The sequence below is a fragment of the Grammomys surdaster genome, unplaced genomic scaffold (assembly GCF_004785775.1).
Source record: "Grammomys surdaster isolate TR1022 unplaced genomic scaffold, NIH_TR_1.0 255, whole genome shotgun sequence".
NCBI classification, from domain to species: domain Eukaryota; kingdom Metazoa; phylum Chordata; class Mammalia; order Rodentia; family Muridae; genus Grammomys; species Grammomys surdaster.
Window position 1 is genome coordinate 6,581,634 of NW_021604696.1, and position 23,199 is coordinate 6,604,832.

The 23,199-nt window shown below is 51.8% G+C and overlaps 2 protein-coding genes across 5 annotated transcripts; one reads left to right on the plus strand and one right to left on the minus strand.

The window, feature by feature from the left end:
- Positions 1 to 7: 7 nt before the first annotated feature.
- Cnnm3 (cyclin and CBS domain divalent metal cation transport mediator 3) lies at positions 8 to 13,972 on the plus strand (the record flags this gene model as incomplete). The annotated part of the gene is made up of 8 exons (XM_028775469.1): positions 8 to 776; positions 5,671 to 5,814; positions 6,663 to 6,812; positions 7,104 to 7,273; positions 7,405 to 7,501; positions 7,813 to 7,946; positions 8,308 to 8,446; positions 11,908 to 13,972. Coding segments are annotated over 8 exons (1,668 nt in total), but the record flags the coding sequence as incomplete, so codon positions are not given.
- Positions 13,973 to 16,362: 2,390 nt separating this feature from the next.
- On the minus strand, positions 16,363 to 23,131 carry Ankrd23 (ankyrin repeat domain 23). Of its 4 annotated transcripts, none has more exons than XM_028775493.1 (9): positions 22,156 to 23,131; positions 20,277 to 20,423; positions 19,956 to 20,084; positions 18,775 to 18,900; positions 18,496 to 18,594; positions 18,298 to 18,396; positions 18,081 to 18,179; positions 17,897 to 17,995; positions 16,363 to 17,812 (listed from the first exon to the last, which is right to left on the minus strand). In XM_028775493.1, exons 4-9 carry the CDS (start codon positions 18,859 to 18,861, stop codon positions 17,717 to 17,719), a joined length of 579 nt encoding a protein of 192 aa, XP_028631326.1. In that variant the 5' UTR covers positions 18,862 to 18,900; positions 19,956 to 20,084; positions 20,277 to 20,423; positions 22,156 to 23,131; the 3' UTR covers positions 16,363 to 17,716. The 4 variants fall into 4 exon arrangements, with proteins under 4 accessions (XP_028631326.1, XP_028631324.1, XP_028631325.1 ...); XM_028775491.1 differs by lacking the exon at positions 22,156 to 23,131 and adding an exon at positions 21,665 to 21,928; XM_028775492.1 differs by lacking the exon at positions 22,156 to 23,131 and adding an exon at positions 20,519 to 20,657.
- Between the last annotated feature and the right edge of the window lie 68 nt (positions 23,132 to 23,199).

The following is a 23,199-nucleotide window of genomic DNA, read 5'->3' on the forward strand; positions in this document are numbered from 1 at the left end:
GGCGCGCGGCCTGCAGCTGAGCGCGCTGGCCCTGGCGCCGGCGGAGGTGCAGGTGCTGCGCGAGAGCGGCTCGGAGGCGGAGCGCGCGGCGGCACGGCGCCTGGAACCCGCGCGGCGCTGGGCCGGCTGCGCCCTGGGCGCGCTGCTGCTTCTGGCCAGCCTGGCGCAGGCGGCACTGGCGGTGCTGCTGTACGGGGCGGCCGGCCAGCGCGCCGTGCCGGCCGTGCTGGGCTGTGCGGGGCTAGTGTTCCTGGTGGGTGAGGTGCTCCCGGCCGCCGTGAGCGGACGCTGGGCGCTGGCGCTGGCGCCGCGCGCGCTGGGCCTCAGCCGCCTGGCGGTGCTGCTCACCTTGCCCGTGGCACTACCTGTCGGGCAGCTGCTGGAGTTGGCGGCGCGGCCGGGGCGTCTGCGGGAGCGCGTGCTGGAGCTGGCGCGCGGCGGCGGCGACCCCTACAGCGACCTCAGCAAGGGAGTGCTGCGCTACCGGACCGTGGAGGACGTGCTCACGCCGCTCGAAGACTGCTTTATGCTGGACTCTGGCACTGTCCTAGACTTCAGCGTCCTCGCCAGCATCATGCAGAGCGGCCACACGCGCATCCCAGTGTACGAGGAGGAGCGCTCCAACATCGTGGACATGCTGTACCTCAAAGACTTGGCCTTCGTGGACCCCGAGGACTGTACGCCGCTCAGCACCATCACTCGCTTCTACAACCATCCACTCCACTTCGTCTTCAACGACACCAAACTGGATGCTGTCCTGGAGGAGTTCAAGCGAGGTAAAGGGATGCCCCTATTAGAAAGGGTCTCGCCCTGCCAGAGACCCTTCCCAGAAAGTGATAGCCTTGCACCTGAGAATGACCTTTGGAAATATTTAAAGACCCACCTTTTAGAAGCGGAAGGAAGTGCTGTGAGAGTCTGATGCGGGAGGATCGGAAGTTGGTTACCCTATTTGTTTTTTGTTTTGTTTTTTTTTTTAAGTTGGGGATGTAGCTCAGTGCTTGCATAACATACACAAAGCCCTGAGCACTCCCCAGCACCACATACAGGCAGTGGTCTACCTACTTAAAAGGATGGAAGCCGGCCCGGGGTAAAGATTCCGTCTCAAAAGTAATGAATGAATAAAAGTTCCATTGGCAGGCAGCAAGCATGCCTACTTGGCTGTAATCCCAGAGGTTTCCTTCTCCTGGGCCGTTTTGTGCACTTGGACTTCCTAGCTGCCCCAGATTCTTGGATAGTAACTAAAATGATGTCAAGAGGGTTAGGTAACTGGAAACTGTTGTCTTTGCCTTTTTAACATTAAATTAGCTAGATCTGTGATCGTTCCTGGCCTACCAGATTGTGGGGTTAGGAGGGACTCATAAATGCTTCCTATGGGTACTGAGAGAACTTTCATTTTAATGTCATCGAAAGCAACTCATTAATAATGATTTAATTTCCCTTCTGGCTTCCCCCAAACCCCCCTCTTAAAATTATTTTTGAGATTTCTATTATGTGTATGAGTGCATGCAGTGCCTATGGAAGCCAGAAGAGGGCGCTGGGTTCCTTGGGACTGGAGTTACAGACAGCCACTCTGTGGGCCCGGGAACTGAACCCTGGGTCCTCTGGTGCTCTTGACAGCTGAGCCATCTCTCCAGCCTCCTCCCTTTCATTTAAATTGTTTTTCAGCACATGCCAGCTGCTCACTTGTCCCATACCACATCCCCAGTTCAGTCTCCCCTTTTTTGCCTTAATGTCTCTGGGACTCTCACCTCTCCCAACTCCTTTCAATGGTGTTTGAGCAGCCTTTTTTGTTTTTTAAGATTTACGTGTTTTATGTGTGTGAGTGTTATGTACACTGTGTATATCTGGTGCCTGAGAAGGTTAGAAGAGGGCTTCAGATCCCCTGGGACTGGAGTTGTAAATGGTTGTGAGACATCGTATGGGTACTGGCAACTGAACCCAGGTCTTCTGCAAGAGTAAATGTATTTGAACGTCTACTAAGGTTGAAAGAAAAGTCTATGAGGCGCTCCACATGTTAATATGTGGACCTCTAGAGGGCAGGTGGCACACACCTTCAGTCCCAGCACTTGGGGAAGCAGAAGCAGGCAAATCTCGTGAGTTCAAGGACACCCAGGGCTACACAGAGAAAGCCTGTCTTGAAACAAAAACAACAAGGTGTAGGCTCCTGTGCAGCAGCACTCCGTCCTTGTCCTTAGGCTGCTTCCCAGAGCCTGGGTGCTCCTTTCGCGCCAGATGTGCTTCGGTGGAATTCGGGGTGGATGTGCACCGGGTGGCTGTATGATAGGATGGAGCAAATGGAACAAACCCCCTTGAACTGGTTAACCGGCAGGTTTTCAGGCCCCAGGGTCTGTCAGTGAAACACAGCGTGTGCCAGGCTCTCATGGGCACCCTGCATGCCCAGTCTCCCTTGTCTTTGCAGGAGACCTGTGTGTAGATCATGAACAGGTGAATGGGAGGCTTGAGTGAGCAGCTCTGACTGTGTCTGACCTCTCAGGTGTGTCCTGGCTTTTCCTATAACTTGGTCCTGCAGACTCTTTCTAGGGAGTGGATAAATAGTATGGTGTCTGGGCTGCTATAACCTAAAGCCAGTCACTTCTCACAGAGTGGGAGCCAGCCAGCAGGGTTCTGTTCCGGCCCTGCCTCCTTTGAGTTCCCAGGCCCTAGGAAGAGTGCCCAGGCTCTCTTCCTCTATAGTTTACCCAAGAAGAGAGACTTAGGTCTGGGGTGCTTGTCAGTCTAGTGACTCACTCCTGGGAGATGAGGTTTGTTAGTGCCCGGCACATTAGCCTTTTCAAGGTGACCCTGGAGGGATCGGTCTATTTTATAGAGACAGACCATCACAGTCCCTTGGATGCCTCAAACTCTCTCTGGATTACTCATCTCACCAAGGACAGTGACATATGTCTTGCCAGAGCAAGTTCTGCTTCACCTGTGTCAATAGGAAAGAAATGTCCCAGGTGAGGACAGAGGCAGGAGGATTTGAATTTGAAACCATGCAGGATGGAGGGAGGGGTGGTTAGCAGGGGAGATATTGGTCATAGTGTCCCATTCCAGCTGGACCTGTGCTTTGTCTCTGCAGCTCAGGTCAGGACGGTAGGGGGATAAGGATTGTCTGGAGATAACTGAATGTAAGCTTCGGGCATTAGTACTGGTTGTAAGGATGAGAGCTGTTTTTCATTTTCCAGAGCCTTAGTTAAAGTGTTCACAGAGGGAAGACAAGTGGGGCCCTTGTGTGTCACCTTACAGACGTGGGTCATTTGATCAGCAGGGCTGTGAGCCAGGAGCAGCACTGCCTCAGTGTTCTGTGTTTGGAGACAAGGTCTCATTGTGTGCCTTTGGCTCCTGTGAACTCAGATCTTCCTGCTTCTGCCACCCAAGCGCTTGACTAAAGTGCTTGGTGCATCCTGTACCTAGAGTGTCTGGTTCTCACTGATTGGTGCTTGATGTGGACACCAGTGACTCAGGGAAGCCACATTGGCCTGAGGAGGTGACCCAGGGAGGCGTTAGGAGGTAGAATAGAGAACGTGTGCTGTGCTTGGCTTAGGGCCGTGGAGCCAGAGGTTGTACTGAGGATGCCTCGGAGTCTTACGGTGTTTTGGCTTCCTTAAGGGCTGGAGCCAGGAGCGGGTGAATATTTTCTTACATTGGAGGTTGTGTCCCAAGAGGTAGATTCCTAGCAGGCAGCTGATACGGACTGCACACAGGGTTAACTAATCTATCTCCAGAGCCTGGGAACACAAAGCAGGAAGATGAGGCTAGAAAAGTTGCCGCAAACAGGCTGGGCAGTGGAAGTAAGAGTCTCAGAATGTCCTGAAAGCTAAGGGGATAGACCACTTTGTAAGAGAAGGGGTGGGGGGTATAAGGAGAGGTCAGCAGTGGGATGTCCTTGACTTTTCCTCCAAGTGCTAGGGAGGGAACCTAGAGCCAGGTACTTGTTAGTCAAGCAGTCTGTCCTCTGGAGAACCAAGCATCCTGATGCTGAAGGACTTGGGGTTGAGTACCTCTCTGTTTAAATAGACTGTTCCAGAAGCTGTTCAGTAACATGCCTTCTAGAAGCAGTGGGGTCCTTTCTGTCCCCCTTGACTTCCTCAGCCCTGTGGTGAATGAGGAGCTTCCTTGGCCTCTGCGATCCTGTATTTCCATGTGGGTCCTTTTCTTCTCAACTCCTCTTAAGAACAAAGGACAGCCAGGCAGTGGTGGTGCACACCTTTGATCCCAGCACAAAGAAGGGCATACTACAGTCTTCCTGTCACTTTGATCACTTCTCTCCACTCTGCCAGGCATCTGAGTCTGTGGTGGCCACTGATCTTGTATCTGGTATCTTGTCTGCTACCCTTTGGGGCCCTGTTCCATGATGTCAGTTCAAGCAGCATTAGATTGGGAATGTGTCCACTGAGGAGAGGTGCCCCCTGGCAGGGATTATTTTGTGCCTGAAAGAGAAAATGCTTTGGAGCTGCAATGACTTGTGTTTTCTGTAAAGCAATCAACCCCTGCTTTCTTCCCTGCCCGCCCCACAGGCCTCTTGAAGCAGAGGAAGGATTAGGGGTAAGCTTTCACTCAGCCTCTGCCTTCGCCAGCTTGAGGTATGGTTTTCTCTCATCTGTCAGAAGCCAAGTGATTGTCATGGTGCTGAGATGAGTCAGACCTCGGATGCTGGGAGGAATGCGACCACGTGGTTTTTCTCAGTGTGCACACATACATGGTTGCTTTAGAAGAGAGCAAAGGGATCCCAGCACTTGGGAGGCAGAGGCAGGCGGATCTCTGAGTTCGAGGCCAGCCTGGTCTACAGAGTGAGTTCCAGGACAGCCTGGGCTATAAAGAGAAACCCTGTCTCGAAAAAAAAACAACAAAAAAAAAAAAAAAAAGAAGAGAGCAAAGGGGCTTGAGGCAGTGCTGGCAGTAGTGAGAAAACAGGAGGCCCTGGTTTCTGTTCCCAGCAGAGAGAGAGATCTATGCACGCATGCGTGCATGCACACACACTAACAAAAATGAAAATTCTAAAGCCTTTGGTCTGGTTCTTTCAGCCTCTCAGGGCAGTTATACCTGCCATGGTTCTGTGGAGCTGGCCTAGCCAGATTGTACATCCGCCCTGGGGAGTATTCAGTCCTGTCCAGTGGGGACACAATGTTATTCCTTAGAGCCTCCCTTTCAGTTCCCCTGCTGCCTAGGAAAGGCCTTCTGTCCCTTCACAGTGTCTTCCAATGTGTTCACGTGGCGGGGGACTTCTCCCGTTTATGATTGAATCCTCCTGGCCATTCTGCAGCAGGCCACAGAATCGTGAGCCTTTTTCAAAGAAGTCAGGGATATAGGAGATGTTAATCTCTCCTGTTAGTGGGACCAGAGGGACTCACCCACACTTGCAAGGAGGGAGCTGAGTTGAGGCTTCTCTGAGTGACCTTTTAGAACCCAGCCTTTGGGTTTGAGAATTCAAAACTTGCACGTTGCACTCATGACCTTCCCTGCTTGGCCTCACGAGTTTGTATCCCATGGTAGATCAGCCCTTGTGGGAATGGCACCTGCCTGCTAGCTTTGGCCAGCCATAGCACTGGCAGTAAAGTTTGGAAGGAATTTAGAAACCCAGCAGGCACTCCAACCCAGTGCCTCTGACTCAGCAGACTTAGCAATTGTCAGGGGGTCCCTGCAGGCTGCAAATAAGTGTCCCTCCTACAGGCAAGTCCCACCTGGCCATTGTGCAGAAGGTGAACAATGAGGGCGAGGGCGACCCCTTCTACGAGGTGCTGGGCCTAGTCACCCTGGAGGACGTCATTGAGGAGATCATCAGGTCCGAGATTCTGGATGAGTCTGAAGACTACCGTGAGTTTGACAGCTGCTTTTCTCTAACTCAGAGCCCTTCCAGCAGCTTGAAGGGCGTTTCTATCAGAGGCCTGTGGGTCTTGATGCTGCTGAAAACAGGCGGGAGCTCCAGCCAGACCAGACCTCCCCTCCTCTGGCATGGGCTAGTGCTGCCCCTCCATACAAGCCATGCCTTTCTTCTGTGTTTGCCAGCCCACATTCCTCTGTGCTTAGCTCCTTGTGCATTCTTTGAATTGGATATGAAGCTCAGTAGTAGAGTATTTGTCTAGCTTGAATGGGCCTGAGTTTGGTCACCTTCTGCACACAGGTAAAAAAAAAAAAAAAAATGGCTTTAATCCTAGCCAGGCAGAGGCAGGTGAATCTCTTGAGTTCCCAGCCAGCCAAGGCTACATAGTAGACCCTGTCTCCAAAACAAACAAACAAAAAAGTTATTTCTTACCAAGCAGGTTGTGGGACCCTTGATAGCTGGAGCCCCACATGGCCGCTTGGGACCCTGCACTGCTGTGTCTGTGCATTCGGCTCTGTTCTGGGCTGATGCAGGTCACCAGGGTAGCTGCTGCCATTTGCTATGGGCGATGGTCAAACATGGGTATCTGTAACCCTAACAGCAGGAGAGCCAGGCTTCCTCTGGGCGTGGCCAGTAGTGCACTAGGATTATTGTCTGATGGGCACAGTAGCTCAGTGTCTTACAGGAAGCAGCCCCAAAGTTGTTTCCTTAGGGTCCTGGTGATATCTTCCCTGAAATCCCTGAACCTTGGGCAGAAGGTATAGGCGGCAGAAGCACTTGCTCTGTCTGTGTTCATCATTGGGTGCTGGCGCCTACTCACACTGTCTGTTCACTACCCCAGCAGACACAAAGGTGAGGAAGAAGACTGTTGCCCTGGGCGCCCCTCTCAAGCGGAAGGAGGAATTCTCCTTATTCAAGGTGTCTGATGATGAATATAAAGTAAAAATCTCGCCTCAGCTGCTCCTGGCCACCCAGCGCTTCCTTTCCCGAGGTGAGGGTGAAGGGTGGTCCTTGCCCCTGGTCTCACCACCCAGAGGGTCAAGAAACCACCCAGGCCAGACACCAGCCTCCTAGCGAGCTGGACAGAGCTAGTTGATGTCTCCTGGTAAGGCGTGCTCTGGGACCCTCATCTGGCTCATGTTGTGTGTCCTCTTGGCTCTCTTGTGTGGACTACCGCAGCCCAGGGGCCACTGGGAGAGCCCAGGAGGCAGCAGGAGGCAGGTGTGATGACAGGCCATTTGGGCCCCAGTGGACACTGTCCCTTTCTCCCACCGTGGGGCAGAGGTGGATGTCTTCAGCCCATTGCGAGTCTCTGAGAAAGTCTTGCTGCACCTGCTGAAGCATCCCAGTGTCAACCAGGAGGTGACGTTTGACGAGAACAACCGCTTGGCCGCACACCATTATCTGTACCAGCGCAGCCAGCCGGTAGACTACTTCATCCTCATCCTGCAGGTAACCATGGTTGCCCAGGCCTGGAGCCTGAGAGTGATCCAGACTTACACCCTTAAACATGGCAGCTGAGGGCCTCTCTGTACTCCCCTGTGATGGGAGAGATAACCTGTCCGCCTCTGTCGTCTTCCCAGGGCAGGGTCGAGGTGGAAATTGGGAAAGAGGGCCTGAAGTTTGAGAACGGGGCCTTCACATACTATGGAGTGTCTGCCCTGACAGCTCCATCTTCAGGTAAGCCATGGCCCCTTTGGAGCTGAGGGTTGTGGATATGGCTAGCAGACCTGCCCTTGACACTCTGCTGCTGCGGCAGGTCTCTGTGTCTGCCCAGAACGAGCTACTTGTCACCAAGCAGTATAGAGGGTAGAGCTGCATTTCTTCCTTGTTTATCTTGATCACCCACTTGATTCTTGCAAACGCTCCAGGGTGGCCCCCCATCTTCCATGTTCCCACCGTCCCCTCTCAAAGGTGACTTGAGGGGTAGGCCCTGGGGCCTGTACCGTTGTCCTGTTGGATTCCACCGCCTCTTATCCTTACTTCCGTAGCTCACCAGTCCCCAGTGTCTTCACGCCAGCTCATCCGCCACGACCTGCAGCCTGAACTAGCCGACAGTACCCGCCCCTGCACATACTGTCCTGACTACACTGTGAGGGCCCTCTCTGACCTGCAGCTTATCAAGGTGACTGTCTGGGCTGCATGGTGGTGCTCCTTTTGACTGCCTTTGTGCTCCAAGGGGCTGGTCCAGCTGCTCGGTGTGAGGATGGAGAGTGAACTCAGCTCGAGAAGACATGCTCACACCCTGAGTGGTGGGGCCTCCTGCTCCCCTGGACTACTGGGGTCTGGGCCTGTCTGGAAACCTTACATCTGATCTCTGTTAACAATCCTGACACTTGGCCAAAAACCAAAACCTCTTGGCTCAGAGGCTTTTTGCCTTTCACCAGTTTAAAGTCCTACCTATCAGAACTCGGAGGCGGGAGCTCTGCTGTCTGCACCTCACAGGGGTGCCTGCTGGGTAATTTCTCTATTCTCTTATCCTCTAGGTCACACGGCTGCAGTATCTTAATGCACTCCTGGCTACCAGAGCCCAAAGCTTGCCTCCATCCCCAGAGAATGCCGAGCTCCAGGCCATCCCAGGCAGCCAGACCAGGCTCCTTGGTGACAAGTCCAGAGAGACAGCAGGTAAGTGCCACATGGTGTATCATGAAGTGCTGGGGCCCAGAGGTCGTGTGGAACCCTGATTCTGCTCCCTGCTTCTCTGTCTCGAATCCTTCTGTTTCTCTGCATCCTTTCCCTTCTTGCTGTTTGTAGAAACTTGGATTATACTGAATTAATAGATCAATCGGCACTCCAAATAGAGCCCAGCCTTTTCTCTGTGTGGCCTCTTCTAGATGACTTAGTTAGTTCTTGATGAGTATGGAGATGTTCAGTTTAGAAACCCTCAACCCACTTATGATCAGGGTTAGGTCTAGAGAATCAGGTTTGCCAGGGCCAAGGAACACTTGATGAAGTGTTCAACACATGTGAAGGCCTGTAGAGCTAGAAGCAGAAAATGCTTGGGTGGGATGCAGTTTGCATTGTGGGTAGACATTAGCCTGCCCCACAGAGTCAGTGGTGTGTGGTGAAAAGCCAGGATTTTTCTGTGGTTTCTTGACTTGATCAGTCAAGCTGAGCCTTGGAAGTATTCTGGAAGGCAGGCTGGCGGGCAGGCGGGCGGGCAGGCAGGCTGTGCCTGTCCCTCAGTCCATTCTGCCACCCTAGGGAGACAAGTCATTCACTCCGCAGGCACCATGTTTACAGCTGACTGTCTGCACTGGCAGAGCTCCCCTTGCCAAGGAGTGGTGGGGGTGCTGGGCTTGTCCAGTACATGAGGGCCCGTGGCTGCAGCCTCCCAGGAACTCAGAGCTGAGGTCATGTGAGATCACTCACGAGCACATTTTTACAGTAGAAATTGCTTTCTGGGATTAAAGGTGTGCGCCACCACTGTCCGGCAGAAATTGCTTTCTGAATCAGGTGATGCACAAGTACACAGGACAGAGACCCATGACCCAGCCCCATGGGCTCCATGGAGCTCTAGGTATTCCTGGGGAACAGCCTGTGAGGCAGAACTTGTAGTCTTGGCTGTGGGCATGGGCCACCTTCAGTTTCAGAAAGGCATGTTTAGACCATGTTACAGTGTTTACCGTGGCATGTTGTAAAATACCCCAGCTTCCACATTCACATGGTCACGTTAGCTTCATCGAAACTTGTTTTTAAAACACGAGTGGTTTTGGCTCCATCCACTGCTCGGGCTCTACAGGCTGTATTCAGAGTGCAGACCTGAGCTGGGAACAGTATAGTCCTCCCGTCTTCTGAGGGAGCTGTCCACCAGGGTGTTCTTCCTCTCCTTCCCTCCTCCCCTCCTCCCCTCTTCTCCTCCCCTTCCTTCCCTCCTCCCCTTCTCTCTTCCCCTTCCACTTCACTTCCTCCTCCTCCTCTCCTTCCCTGCCTCTCTTTCCAAGTGCTTAGGGGATTGAACTGAGAGGCTTGCCCACACGAGGCAGCTCTCTGCCATGCAAGCTGTACCTCAGGGGTCTAGAGATTTTTTTTTTTTTAATTCCTCTTGGCTAAGCTGGGCGGTGGTGGCGCACGCCTTTAATCCCAGAACTTGGGAGGCAGAGGCAGGCAGACTTCTGAGTTCGAGGCCAGCCTGGTCTACAGAGTGAGTTCCAGGACAGCCAGGGCTACACAGAGAAACCCTGTCTCGAAAAAAAAAAATCCTCTTGGCTTTGCCTACTCTTTGGGCTGTCTTACAAAAGAATAATTTACAGTGGCTTGTGGGCCATTTCGTCTGTGTGATGGTTTATCCACCCTGTTTGCCAGCATAATGTTGGCAATTTTCACCTAAATAGGACCTGATGCTTGCCCCATTGAGGTTTGCCTAACTCTGGGGTCTTCCTGTGTCTGTCCCTGTCTCTGAGGAGATTAGTGTTACTAAACAGAGCTGGTTTCAATGAAACTGATTAAAGTAGTTCAGAGAGACTCAGGCCCTGTGGACTTGGGCACCAAATCCCTGACAGAAAAGTGCCTTTGTTGAAATATTTGAAAGGTACAAGAACTTTAAATTGGCCTACTTCAGGGGTCAGCAGACTATGGTGCAAGAGCCTGATTTGATCAGCTGCCTGAGCTTATAAATAAGGTTTATTAGGGCCTGCCCATCTGTCTGGGTTGTGTCTGGCTGCCTCTGAGTGGCAAAGGTGCAGCTGCGTAGTTGGGACAGTGGGTAACTTGCAAAACCTAAACTCTCGGCCCTTGGCCAAGTTTTCCCGCCCCGGCCTCCGATTCAGATGTAAGTCCCCCACATAGCGTGTTCCTGGGACTGCTCACCGTACAGCCCTGTGATTGGTGACTTCCCTCTGTGGTCCCAGCAACACTTGTGTGGTACAGAGCTCTCCCCAGCCTTCCTCTTGGTGTGGAGCTGAGGCGGGTCCCTGCCACTCAACAGCCTGTTTCCTCTTCTCTTTTCTCTGCTCTCTTCAGCCTTCCCAGCCCACCTTTCCCTCTTTGGCACACTTGGAAACTGCAGTTGATAAATGACTGTGGACTAGTGACCATTTTTTGTTTTAAGAGAACGCCAAGGTAAATATCCCCTTCCCTCCTTTGCTTTCCTTTCCCCATCCTTCAGCAGCTTCCCAGGCTGGGGTGTACGTCTCTCAGTGGGAGGAGTTGGGAGAGGTATTCTAGTTTACTTTCCTAGTATTTACTTTTTCTAGAAGACAAGGGGACATGAGATACCTGGTTAGTCCTGGAACAGTAGGTTTCTTATAACTGTAGCACAGGGGCTCTTGATCATCCACAGAAGGTTCTTTTTGCCCAGCATAGCTGCCTGAGCCTCCTGAAGTAAAAACTACATAGCACCCTGTAGGTACCATGGCTCATGCCTATAATCTCAGCACTCTAGAGGATGAAGCAGGAGGACTACCTTGAGTATGTGGTCGCTCTGCACTAGATGGTAAATTCCAGGCCGCCAAGCAAGACTTTGTCTCAAAACAAAATAAGGACTGGCAGTATGGCTCTGTGGGTAAAGATGTTTGGTGCCAAGCCTTATGACCCAAGTTCAGTCCCCAGGACCTTAGAAGGTAAGGACTGATTCTCAGAGATGGTCTTCTGAGCCCCATACACATCACGATACACACATACCCTCACATGTGCATCTGTACACACCAAAATCAGTATAAGAGAAGCTGGCTTACTTTGAAAAATGAAATGAATAAAATTAAATCTAAAGCCAGCTGTAGTGGTACGCCTTTAATTCTAGTTCTTAGGAGGTAGAGATAGGAGGGTCTAAGGTTCAAGGCCAGCCTGCACTGCATAAGATCTTGTCTCAAATCCTCCTGCCCCAAAGAAGGAAAACAACACTTACAGACCAATGACAGGATAGTCTATAGCCGGTCCTTGTCCTTCATGGGTGGCATCTGGCCTTACAGTGGGTTTCTCTCTTGAAGCTTGCTGACCATGTCCTAACGGCTTTGATGGTTCCTGAGGTGTCCTGAGGCCCATCTGTACAGGCTGCTGCTCTTTGTCCTAAAGGTTCAGTACTTGGTTTTGCAGAGCCTGCTCCCTTGACTAGTGTGAATGCCGGTTTCTTTTTCCCTTTTCCTTAGGGTCCACCAACAGCAGACCCAGCATCCCAGTGGAGGAGAGCCCTGGGCGGAACCCAGGAGTATAACTGCTTGCCAGACAGCCCCGAGCTGGGAATGGACAAGCATGTGGGGAGCTGGGAGAACCAAGCAGGAGCTTTATGCCAGCCTGTCCCCTATCCTGGCCACGTTTTAGATGGCCCTTATAAGCTGTGGGTCCTGGGCGTCCTCAGTGCCAGAGCCTCCAGCCCTCCTTGCTGTCCTTGAAGAGGTGGATTGACAGAGCAGCCCTCCAGAAGCCTGTTTCCGAGGGGACAAAAGAAGCAGCAGCATCTCTAGACCCCAGGGCCCAGCTTCCCCCGATGCTGTAACAGCACTGTGTTTATGTCTCCCTGAGCCCAGTGCCATGTGGGTACAGCCACTGCCTTTACATGGCCTTGGCCTGTGCTCATTTTGCTTTTGATTGGCCAACCCTCTGTTGCTGGCGCCACTTTCTGAGCAAACAAGAGTGGTGGGTTCTGATGGGAAGTGTTCAAATCCATGGCCCTACCGAATACTTTTTGGCTTCTTTTACAATGCCAGATTTTGATTTACGTACCCCAGTTTTTCATGTGCCAAATCTAAGAGCACAGCTCCCCAATAAGTCTGTGCCCTGGTTCTGCTCCCTCCTGTGGAGGAAGCTCCTCTGACTCACGTCATGAGCAGGCTGGCCCAGGGTCAGCTTGCATTTCTTTCCCGCTTGGGCACAGCACCACCAATGAACGGTATTATGGGTTTCTGTTTGAGGTCATGTGTGGAAGGCCAAAGATTGGAGTTGACTGACCCAGGGCCATGCCCACCTGTTGTTCCTGTCCTGTGCTTTTGCCTTGAGCATCCAGGAAAGTGTGCAGCTGTAACGTAGAGCAGCAGTCAGTGAGGACCAGTTGTGAGCTTGCTACATCCTTGTCGCTTGCTAAGAAGTCAAGGTTTTCACGTATCTCTGAAATACTCAAATTCTGTGCGCTTTTCTGTTTCCAGTGATGTTTTAGAGACACAGGGATGGGAAGACACTGTCTTTCTCTTCTAATTTACCTACACTTTCTTTCCACAGTTTCAGCTATGGGGACCATAGATTGGCGTGGGGAGGGAGGATTTCTGGAACCTTCCTTAAAAGAATGTGGGCCCCTGTGAGACTTGGAGGCCAAGAGAACAGTGGAATGCTTGCTGAAAAGAAACTGTAATGGAATATGCTCTAAGAACAAACTTGGGTCGGAAACAAATACTTTAAAAATTACCTGTCTCCAAAACAGAATTCTGAATTTTGGCTGAACCTCAGAATCAAATTAGAACCTTGGCTACCTGTGCTCACCGTGAACCCCCAGAGCTGAGGTCTTGAAGTGGTTTTCACTTCCTCCTAGAAGAGTCCCCTGTTCCCTTTACCAGCTTCTCCTAAAGTTAACATGTTAAATAACCTTGTTACATGTCTCAAAACTAAAATGTTAACGTTGGAGTACTCTTTACTGTGGCCTTGATTTAGATTTTACTTTTTCTTTGATTTTTGGTAATTGGATTCTGGGGTAAGATGCCAGGATGCACTTGGAGCCATTGATTCTTTTGACCTAATGTTGTCTTCTATAGTAATTGCAGATTCATAGGAAGTGGCAAAGATGCAGACAGAGCCCACGTACCCTTTATCTGGCTTTTCCCCATCTCACGAACTATAGTGTGCAGGGCTGTGGAGCCCTGCTTCCCTGCCACCTCTATAGACCTGAGTACCCGCTGTCCTGTCACTACCAGGATTTCCCCTGGACTGTCCCTCAGAGCCACCTGCCCCGGCCCTAAGCCCGAGACCTAGACTATTCCTCAACTCTGTCATTTTGTCGTTTCAAAAATGTCATTTAAGGGGTCGTGCACTATGTGGCCTTTGGGATTGACTTCTTCATTCAGCGTCGTGCTCTGGAAACTGTTCCAGGTCAGTGTGTCAGTGGCGTGTTCCTCCTCCTTGCCAAATGGTGTCCCGTTGTGTATTCATTGTCCTGTCAGAGGACATCTGGGTTGTTTCCAGTTTTTGGCCTTTTCAAAATAAAGCTGCTATGAACATTCACATACAGATTCGGTGTGAAGATTGGTGTCTGCCTTGGGGAAGTGCCAGCAGCACAGGTGCTGGATGTTTACCTTAAAAAGAAGCCGCCTGGCCTTTTGGTGTAGCTGTGCACAAGCTTAAATGTAGGAATGGTCGGGTTTCCAAACCCCCTGGGTGGTCAGGTGACCAGCAGCACTTTGCTGTGGTTCTTGTCTGGTTTTCCTTGATGGCGTCCAAATACGAGCCTGCTCGTGTTCAGCTCGGCGACCGGTCTGTGGTCCTTCCCACGTGTTCATGCATCTCCATCCCCGACCGACCCCTTTTTTTTTCCTTGAGAGCTCTTTAAATATTCAGATTCTAAAATCCTTGGTTGGATTTTTGGCTTGCAAAAATTTTAATCTGTGTAGTGCTGTAGTCTAGGTCTGAGTTGTGTCCCCAAAGCCTGTATACTAAAGACTTTTAATCCCTGGGCTGTCCTTTGAGGTGGGTCCTCCTGGGTTCATCTGGGCTTGACCTCAAAGGAGTGTTGGGCCTTGGCCTCTGCCATAGGCATGTTCTCTCAGTAACAATATTAACAGTGAGCTGTGTTCTCACAGCAGGGTCTTGTATAGGTGGAATTCGGTTTTGGGTTTTCAAGCCAAGAGTTTGTACACAGATAGGCTGGCCTCAAATGCATTTCACTTGCCTCTGCCTCCCAAGTGCTGGGTCTAAAGGTGTGTGCCGCCACACCTGGCTCATCAAAGGTTTTTCTGATTACATTCATTTTTATCAAATTTTCCATTGCACTTTTACCATATCTGTCTCAAATGCATATCTTCCTAATAGTTAGTTTTACACAGTAGCTTGCGATCCGTTTTGAAATAATGTTTCTATAAATAAGACGGGTCATAGCTGTGTGGGTGTGTGGGTGTGTACATGTCTCTGCTTTCTGCTTACAGAGGCCATCTTCTCCCCGGACCTGAGTCCTTTGGAAGAACAATCCGTATTGCTGCTCTTCACTGCTTTGTCATTGGTGTTAGTGGGGGTTGGTTGGTTTTTGTTTTTTAGGCTCAGGCCTCAAACTCACAATCCTGCTTTCTGTCCCTCCCCACCTTCCTACTTAGCCTACTGATGGATGTGTTCCCTCTGTTGTAAAGCCACTTGGGTGTATTTGTGAGGCACTCTGAGTTGTCAACTACTTCACGTTAGTTTTTCCACTACACGCTTGATCACTAAAGTTGAACCCACTTTGGTGCCTCCTCTCTTCTCTTAAAATAGGGTACCAGGCTGGGCATGGTGGTACATGCCTTTAATCCTAGCACTCAGAGGCAGGTGGATCTTTTGTTTTCAAGGCCAGTCTGTTCCACAGAGTGAGTTCCAGGACAAATCTTGTCTCAAAAAAAAGGAGGAAAGGTGAGCCTGTGGGCAAGCTGACCTCAGAGCCGCCCGAGCCTCCCAAATGTTGAGATTACAAGCATGAGACCCATGCCTGCCTTTTAGTTCCCCCCTTTTATTTATTTTTTTTAAATTCTCACGCTGTTCAGCCTAGACTGGAACTCAAAGCAATCCTTAGTCCACTCACGTGCTAGGATTATATAGGAAGGAGCTGCCATGTGGTTCAGATTGTTTGGGGTATACATTTGCTTACAAAGTTTAGAGTAATCTTGTTTACATCTGGCTTGGGTTTTGGTAGGTTTTGGTCTGTGTTAAAAGCCTGTAAGTTATCATCTTGGCAAGAGCTGACAGTCATGCTTTCTAATCCATTTGTAGACTTTAGTATCTTATATTTTTTAGGCTTAAACAGTTGTAATAGAACTGTGTGTTCACTAATATTAGGGAATAGATTTTTGTTTGTATTATATCCTGGACTGTTAAGGTATTTCTGACCCACCACCCACCTAGGATCCCTTACAATTAGCTCATATGCAAAGATTACCATGTCCTCACCCAATCCTTGGAGCCCACCTTCAGGGCTTCTGACCTAATAACATTAGGACTTTGTTTAGAAAGGTCTCACTGTGTAGCCCTGGCTGGTCTGGAGTTTACCATGTTAATGAGGCTGGCCCTGAACTCAGGACTCAAGAGGCAGACCTGTCAGTACTGTGATTAAAGTTGTGCACTGCCACACACAGCAGACATCATGACTTTTAAAACTTGTAGTGATTCTAAGAACAGCTGAAGTCAAGAAGTGTGGTTTTCTGAACTTGTCCATCAAGGAGCAGAGATCCAGGGCCTTACTTAGAGCCATGTGTGCAAACACATGTACCATGTGTGGAAACACATGTACACACACACAGAGCACTTGTTACTGTGTCATACTGTCAGCTGCGATGGTGATGGTCTTAGTCTTTGCAGTTGAGGATGACAAGGCCTTTGGGTTGGTTTCTGCTGTATAGCCCAATATCTGGCCTCCTCCAGTCCCCATGAGACAACGAAGCTGAGGCGAATAATCAGTTTAATGAGAAACCATTGATCTGTATAAAAAGGTGCTGTGTGTGTCAATTAAGTGTCCTCATTTCTGAGGAGTCGTCATATTGAGCAGTCTTGAATGTCTGTGTTGGCCACAGCCCTAGTGTCGAGGTGCACGCAGGCTGGTATGACGGGGCAGGGTCTGCCCCGTGGAAAGATACATATGTGCCCCTAGGAGGGAACACTAGTCAGGTCCTTCACATAGTAACGATGGCCAGAGAGGCTGCCAAAATTAATCAAAATATAACTGCTGCAAAATGGGCTTCAGCTGGGGGGCTCTGCGGGAGGCAGAGCCTTCACCTTTTAGCCCCTTCACTCAGCTGTGGCTTCGGCAACTTCCTGGCATTTAAGGAGCCAGCCTGCCCGCAGTACAAGTTTACACCAGTGAGGCTGGAAACAGCTAGAAGGAAGGCAGCCACGAGGGAGCCTGTGTGAAGTCCTCTTTACACCACCAGTCAGCACAGGGACCAGAGAGGTATGTGTACTGTTGACCTTGTCCCAAAGCAAGGTGCAGGACTCCTCAGTGTGCAGGGCCTACAGATCCTAGTCCGGGTGCTTTCTCAAGCACCAGGGGGCATTAGAGCCTCAGGGTGAGTTAGGGTTGCGGGCCACCGCCCCAAGAGTTGAGTGGGCCACAAGCAATCCCCGGCACCCAGCGCCCTACCCTCACATAAGGCAAGCAGGCTGCCCGAAGCCTTTAGGTAGTTTCTCCAGAGTAACACTAGTTCCAGCTCATCACTCTCCAACTTCCGGGGCAACCTGGTAGGTACTGGCTTCTGTGGGGCCTCAGTCCTGCTGACATGCCCCTCAGCCTGCCAGAACCACCCCCCTTTCAGAGTGCTGAAGACTAGAGATGGCTGGAACTACTCCAGACACTCACTACCAGGGTCGCTACTGCTAGAAATGAAGTCCCAGGAGAAACGCTGCCCAAAGGACAGATGTGACCTGCACTGGTGCCTGGCACTCAGGTGGCCTCTTCTCACATGCCATGGATGCAGCTGCTGGCCACATCCAAATGTCTCCTTCAGGAAGACAGGCCAAGACCAGTCTCCTAGTCTGAGGGTTGGTAGACCGAGGCCTAGACCTAGCTGAGGGTAGCACCCGTCTGCTCACTTGTGCCCTGGCCTCATCTGGACCCCTTTGTTTCTTGCCCTGTGGTCCTCTGCTCCAGCCCTGGCAGGGAACAGTGTTCCTCACTGAAACCCAGGAGGCCTGCTCTACCTGTCACCTCAGGCCCAAGGAAGCAAAGCCAGAGAGAAATTGGGACTGGGGTGGTGGGTGGGTGTGGAATGGTGGCTGTGAGTGACCCACGGGTGCCAGTCATCAGCACCGGGTGCGGGGGTGCCCCACGTGGGCCTGGAGGGCTTCCCGGATGCCCCGCTGCCAGTCTCGAGCCAGCTGCACTGGTGTCAGGGAGGCCTGTGAACAAGGACACTGGGTCAGTCTCCTCCCCGCCAGGTGCTGGGTTCACCTCAGCACCAGCCTTGCCTGGCTGGTACTCACCACGTTCTTCATGCCCAGCTTGGCGCCATAGAGCAGCAGCAGCTTCGTGGCTTTGTGGTGCCCGTAGCGCACAGCCTCGTGGAGTGCTGTGTCCCCTTCCTGTGGGAGAGCAGGCAGTCACTGCTATGAGCCCCAGGTGGGAACATGCTGCTGACACAGACGACTTCCAGTCACAAACACCCACCTTATCCTGTGCATTGATGTGGGCGCCACACTCAATGAGGTGCTCCAGGCAGTCCGAGTGCCCCATGCGCACTGCCACATGGAGAGGGGTGCTCCAGATCTAGGGGTAAGTGGGGTGTAGTGCTGCATCTGGGCTGTGCCTTCTTTCAGGGTGAGTTTCTACTCCCTGGATGCTGGCCCTACCAGGTTACCACCCAGAGCAGGCCCCTGCCCCTCACCTTGTCCTGTGCATTGACCTGAGCTCCCTGGTTAAGCAGCTGCTTGAGAATGTCCAGGTGTCCCCCACGGCAGGCCCAGAACACAGGTGTCCTGTCCAGCTGCAACACAAGGTATCAAGGTGCTCTGACCCACTGGTTACAGGGCAGCTAACTAGATGAGCCACCACATTCACTACGAGGACCACCCTTGCGACTTACCAAATCCCGTGCTTCTATAGCAGCCCCTGCCGCCAGCAGCTTGTCCACCAGCTGTCTGTGGCCCTTCAGACAGGCCCAGTGCAAGGCTGTGCGGTGGAGCTGGGAGCATAAACAAAATTAGACCACGAGAACAGAGCTAGTCCCTAGAGGAACCCACTCCCACCAGCACACCCTCCGTTCCTAGGACAGGTCAGAGTTTCCCAGTGTCTCAGGTGAGGACCAAAGTATTCAAATGGCATACACACAGGTTTCATGTGCTCATTCACCCACCCTCCCTACCTTGTCATGGGCATTGGGGTCCCCTCCGTCTGCCAGGTACTTGTCAATCAGGGCCTCCTGGTTCTCAGCAGCTGCCTTCAGAAACATTTCCAGGCCCACAGGCTCCAGTGGGACCTGGGGCTGAGGCTGGAGGAGAACAGGACAGAACTGAGTCCCCAAGCCCAGAGACACCTGTCACAGCTGTCTCGTCAGGCTAGCCCAGCACACTGGTCCTGTTTGATTCTAGCTGCGGGGCACTCAGAACACGAAGTGTTAAGTACCTATTGTTCCTGTGCCCTCATGCACATTCTGAATCGTAACCTCACTTCTTCGGAATGTGACCCTCTTGGAAATATGGTCATCACACTTGTAATTATATTGGATGAGGCCAGACCCCTGGCTCTACTCTAGGGGTAAGATGCCCCTCTGCCATGGATGTTGGATATGGGCAGGCACACAGAACATGAGCCAGGCCCCAAGCAGCTGAGCAGTGAGTGGATGCCGAAGGACAGCCCTACTCAACATGTCTAGCACCTCAACAAACTGGAATCACCTGTTAGTGTGGCTAAGTCCCCAGTGGCCAGCACGTGGTTACAGCTAGCTGCCTGTGATGTTTGATTCTGTTAGTTTGACAGGATCTAGAATCATAGGAGAACACATCAGGGAGAGATTATCTAGATTAGGCTAGCTGATGCTAACCACCGGACCATGTGAGTGAGACCATTTGGTGAGCTGAGGTTCTTGACTGAAGAAAAAAGTAAGCTCCAGAAAGTGAGCGCTGAAGAGGACCTCGGCAGCTAAGGGCACTTGTTATTCTTGCAGAAGATCCAGGTTCAATTCCTAGCACCTACACGGTGCTTCACACATGTCTCTGCTGGACAAGATGCTCTGTTCTGCTTCCTGCCTGTGTTTGCTGTGTGATAGCTCCCTCAAGCTCCTGCCACAACAGTGAACTATACTCTGAGTGAGTCAAGATAAGCCCATAAGTTCCCAGGGATTCTGTCGCAAGAAGCCAAGCAGCTGCTACGGCGTGCTATGAAATGTGCTGGGATCATCTGTCCTTCCGTAGGAAGGGTCTGGGATGCATTCCATGCGCTACCTATGTGTCAGCTGTGCAGCTGTGGCCCCTGCATCCGTTCCTCCCAGGCCCCCAAACAGGAGGCCATCTGTGCTCCAGACACCAGCTCTACCCCCTCACTCACCTCAACCCCAGACTCAGGTTCCCTGGGGGGGACTTTGCATCTCTGTCGTTTCTTTCTTCGTCTTTGAACCAAGTTTTCCAAGTCTGTCAGATTGTCCAGAGTCAGTCTGGAGCTGTTAAATCTTTCCAGCTAGGGCAGAAGAGACGCCCAAGCCAGACATCAGCCACAGGGTAGGGACTCGGTGCAGGCTGCTCGCTAAACTAGTTCTGCTTTGAAGAAGTACCCCATCACTTTGGCTCACAGAAGCCGTGCTCTAAGCCTCACTGCTCACAGATTCCCACACTGTCCCATTCTTGTCACCCCTATCCCAAGAACACTCACTTTCTTCCTCTTCTCTTCCTCCAACTTTAGTTTCTCCCGGGCCACAGCCTCTTGGGGTCCCAGCGTCCAGCCACTAGGCCAGCCTCCAGGATCAGGAACTCCACGTCCAAACTCCAACGCTTTCCTACCAACTCTTTCTCCACTTACCTGCAGGACACGTAGGCTAGATTAAGAATCGGGACAACGGTAGGGATGCTTTGAAGTCAGTGCCAGGGCATTAAGATGGCAGAGACCTGACGTACAAAGGCCAGATGTGAACCTGGTAGTCAGTCAGACTCTTCCTGCTGAACGTTTCCTGGTGGGCTGCACTGTTGGCATACGTACGTACACACACACACACACAACACACACAACACACACACACACACCACCAACTGTGGCAATGGCCAAGGCCCAGGAGAAATGACTGGCTGCCCCTCTCAGCAGATCACAGAGTTGAGGGGGGTGGAGTCTATTTATACTGCTGGGTTCATGCCAGGTGACACCTTAGCTTCCACCCTGGGCTTCTACCGCCAGATTCCTGCGAGGTTATGCCATACTGCCAGCTGACCCAACCTTAGAGAAGAGGACTCCTGGGTCAAATTCCAAATCCCTGCTTTCAGCCCTCGGGTCTTAGAGAAATTACATTTTTGCCTCTATAAAATGGGCTCAGTGACCATCCCCCTACAGCCTACCCATTCCCTTAGCAGCCTGGGGAGCTGGAGAACACAGAGGGTACTTCTGGCCAAATGGTCCAGCCTTCCCGTCTAAACCACTTTAACAACCTCAAGCCTCTCGACCCAGCTTTGCCATCTACCTCCCAGAGGGAGCCAGCTGGGGCCACTGCACCACAGCGAGGCATGTGTGCCTCATACCCACCATGCCCCGCATCACCAACTTCACACGGTGGCACTGCCATGGCTGTTTCTCACTGCCAGAGGAGCCCAAGAACACCTCTAAAGTGGCCAGACCCTCTGGAAAGTTCCATCTAGACTGCCCTGGCCTTGAGCTAAAGGAACTGTATGTACAGCTCTACTCATGGCTTCCAGAGTAACTCACCATTTCCTTTCCATTATCCAGACAAAGGCAAACCTACAAGCTTGGGGGTGCAGCTCTGCAGTAGAGTGCCAACCTAGCATGTGTGAAGCCCCAAGATGGACCCCCAGGACCACATTCACCAAAACTAAACAAACAGACCCAGAAACTCGAGTTTCTCCATCTATTACCCAGCTTCTTCCCCAGTTGTCCTTCCTCTCTTGACACCCCTCATGTGAGACCTGACCCTCGGATTCCAAAAAGTACCCATTGCCCTCAGCCAGATTTCACTACCCTGACCCTGTCACAGGTCTGGGTCCCTGTGCCTTGTGCTGACTTCTCCACAGTCCCCCACCCTCCGCTCACATCCTTACCAACTGCTGAATGCTGATGAAGTCCATGGTCCCCCCTGCTCTCCCTGCACCTGGCACCCAATGAAGCGAGCTCAGCTCTTTTATGGGAGAGCTCTCTTGGGGGTGGGGAAGGACAAAGCTTGTGCCCAGGCCAGATGACTCTGGGGCCCTGTCACACTAACCAAAATACAGGTCTGGGAATGTGGCCTGCTGTGGGGCAGGAAAAGGAGCTGTTTGGAGCTGAGTTGGCAGTCTCTTCAGACACCCACTGCCCTGCACCTGCCACACCCCACATCTACTAGGGAGCCATTTTACCACCACATGGGCTCGGATGCCTGGGCCAGACCCAAGGGAAACATCTCTTACTCTTCAATTTAGAGCCCACTGGTGGTGAGTAGCCCAGGCTCACAGTATAAATCTGGCGGGTGGCCTGAGATGCTGCAAAGATCCAGTGCAGTCACCCCCAACACAAAGTAGGCAGCCTACAGAGGAGGACAACATAAGAGGCTGACCTAATGCCTTGGGAATTCTCATGATGAAACCAGGCTTCATGCGATTTCCCAACTGGCTAGTCTCGAGGCTGCCCTTCCCGTCCAGATTTGTCCCTCAGCAGGCTGACAGCCAGCATGGTGTTCTGCCCAGCCTGTCATCAGCACTTAAGACAGCTGAAGGAGCCTTCCAGGTCCGCATCAGATACTCTTTGGGCATGAAGCATGCCCTTCAACAGGGGAAGGGGACGGAGACCTGCTCCAGGTCTTGCTCAGTCTATGTTAATACCCATGACAGCCAGCCACGAAGCAAACTGTTTTTAAGCCAACAAAATCAAGTGCCTAATTCTTCAGAAGCCAGGAATGTTTTTCAGTCCGCTGTGCCCCAAACTCCAGCTTGACCTTTGAGAGGAAATCAGACACCCAGTAAACAAGATTCCCACACAGGCAACATCAACAGAGATGACCGTATAAGTCCAAGGGGAGGTGTGGCTGACTGGACTGGAGACCATGGAGGGTCAGCAGAGTGCTTTTTCAAGCTGCCTGGGTATGCTCTCCTTGCAAAAACACCCTTGGTGATGAGGGAGTTACTCCTAATAAAGAAGGCAGATAAAGTTGGAGTAGCTCTGCTCTCCACTGTCCCACAGTTGATGCCGTTGGGCATGGCTGCATGTGACTGTTGTTATTCCAGTACTCAGGTGGGCAGAGGTGGTACATGCCTTTAATCCAAGCACTCTGAAGGTGGAGGCAGAGGCAGGAGCATTCCTGGGAGTTTGAGGCCAGCCTGGTCTACATTGCCAGCTTGGAAAAAAAACCCAGGACTACTGCATAGAGCTTTTCACAAACAAACGTTTTGCAGTCAGGCTGAGGAAAGAGGATCTGGGGTTCAAAGTTCTTCCGAGCCAGCCAGGCATGGTGGCCCACACCTTTAAACTCTGCACTGTAGAAGCAAAGGCAGGTGGGTCTCTGAGTTTGAGGCCTGCTTGGTCTACAAAGTGAGTTCCAGGACAGCCAGGGCCACACAGAGAAACCCTGTCTCGAAAAACCAAAGAGAAAGAGAGAGAGAGA

Coding starts and splice junctions, on each gene's coding strand:
- Ankrd23 (XM_028775491.1), bottom strand. CDS start 21,691: ATGGACTTCATCAGCATTCAGCAGTTG. Junction 20,085..20,276: donor AGGAAGAGAAGAGGAAGAAA/GTGAGTGTTCTT, acceptor CTTCTGCCCTAG/CTGGAAAGATTTAACAGCTC. Junction 18,901..19,955: donor AACCTGAGTCTGGGGTTGAG/GTGAGTGAGGGG, acceptor GTTCTCCTCCAG/CCTCAGCCCCAGGTCCCACT.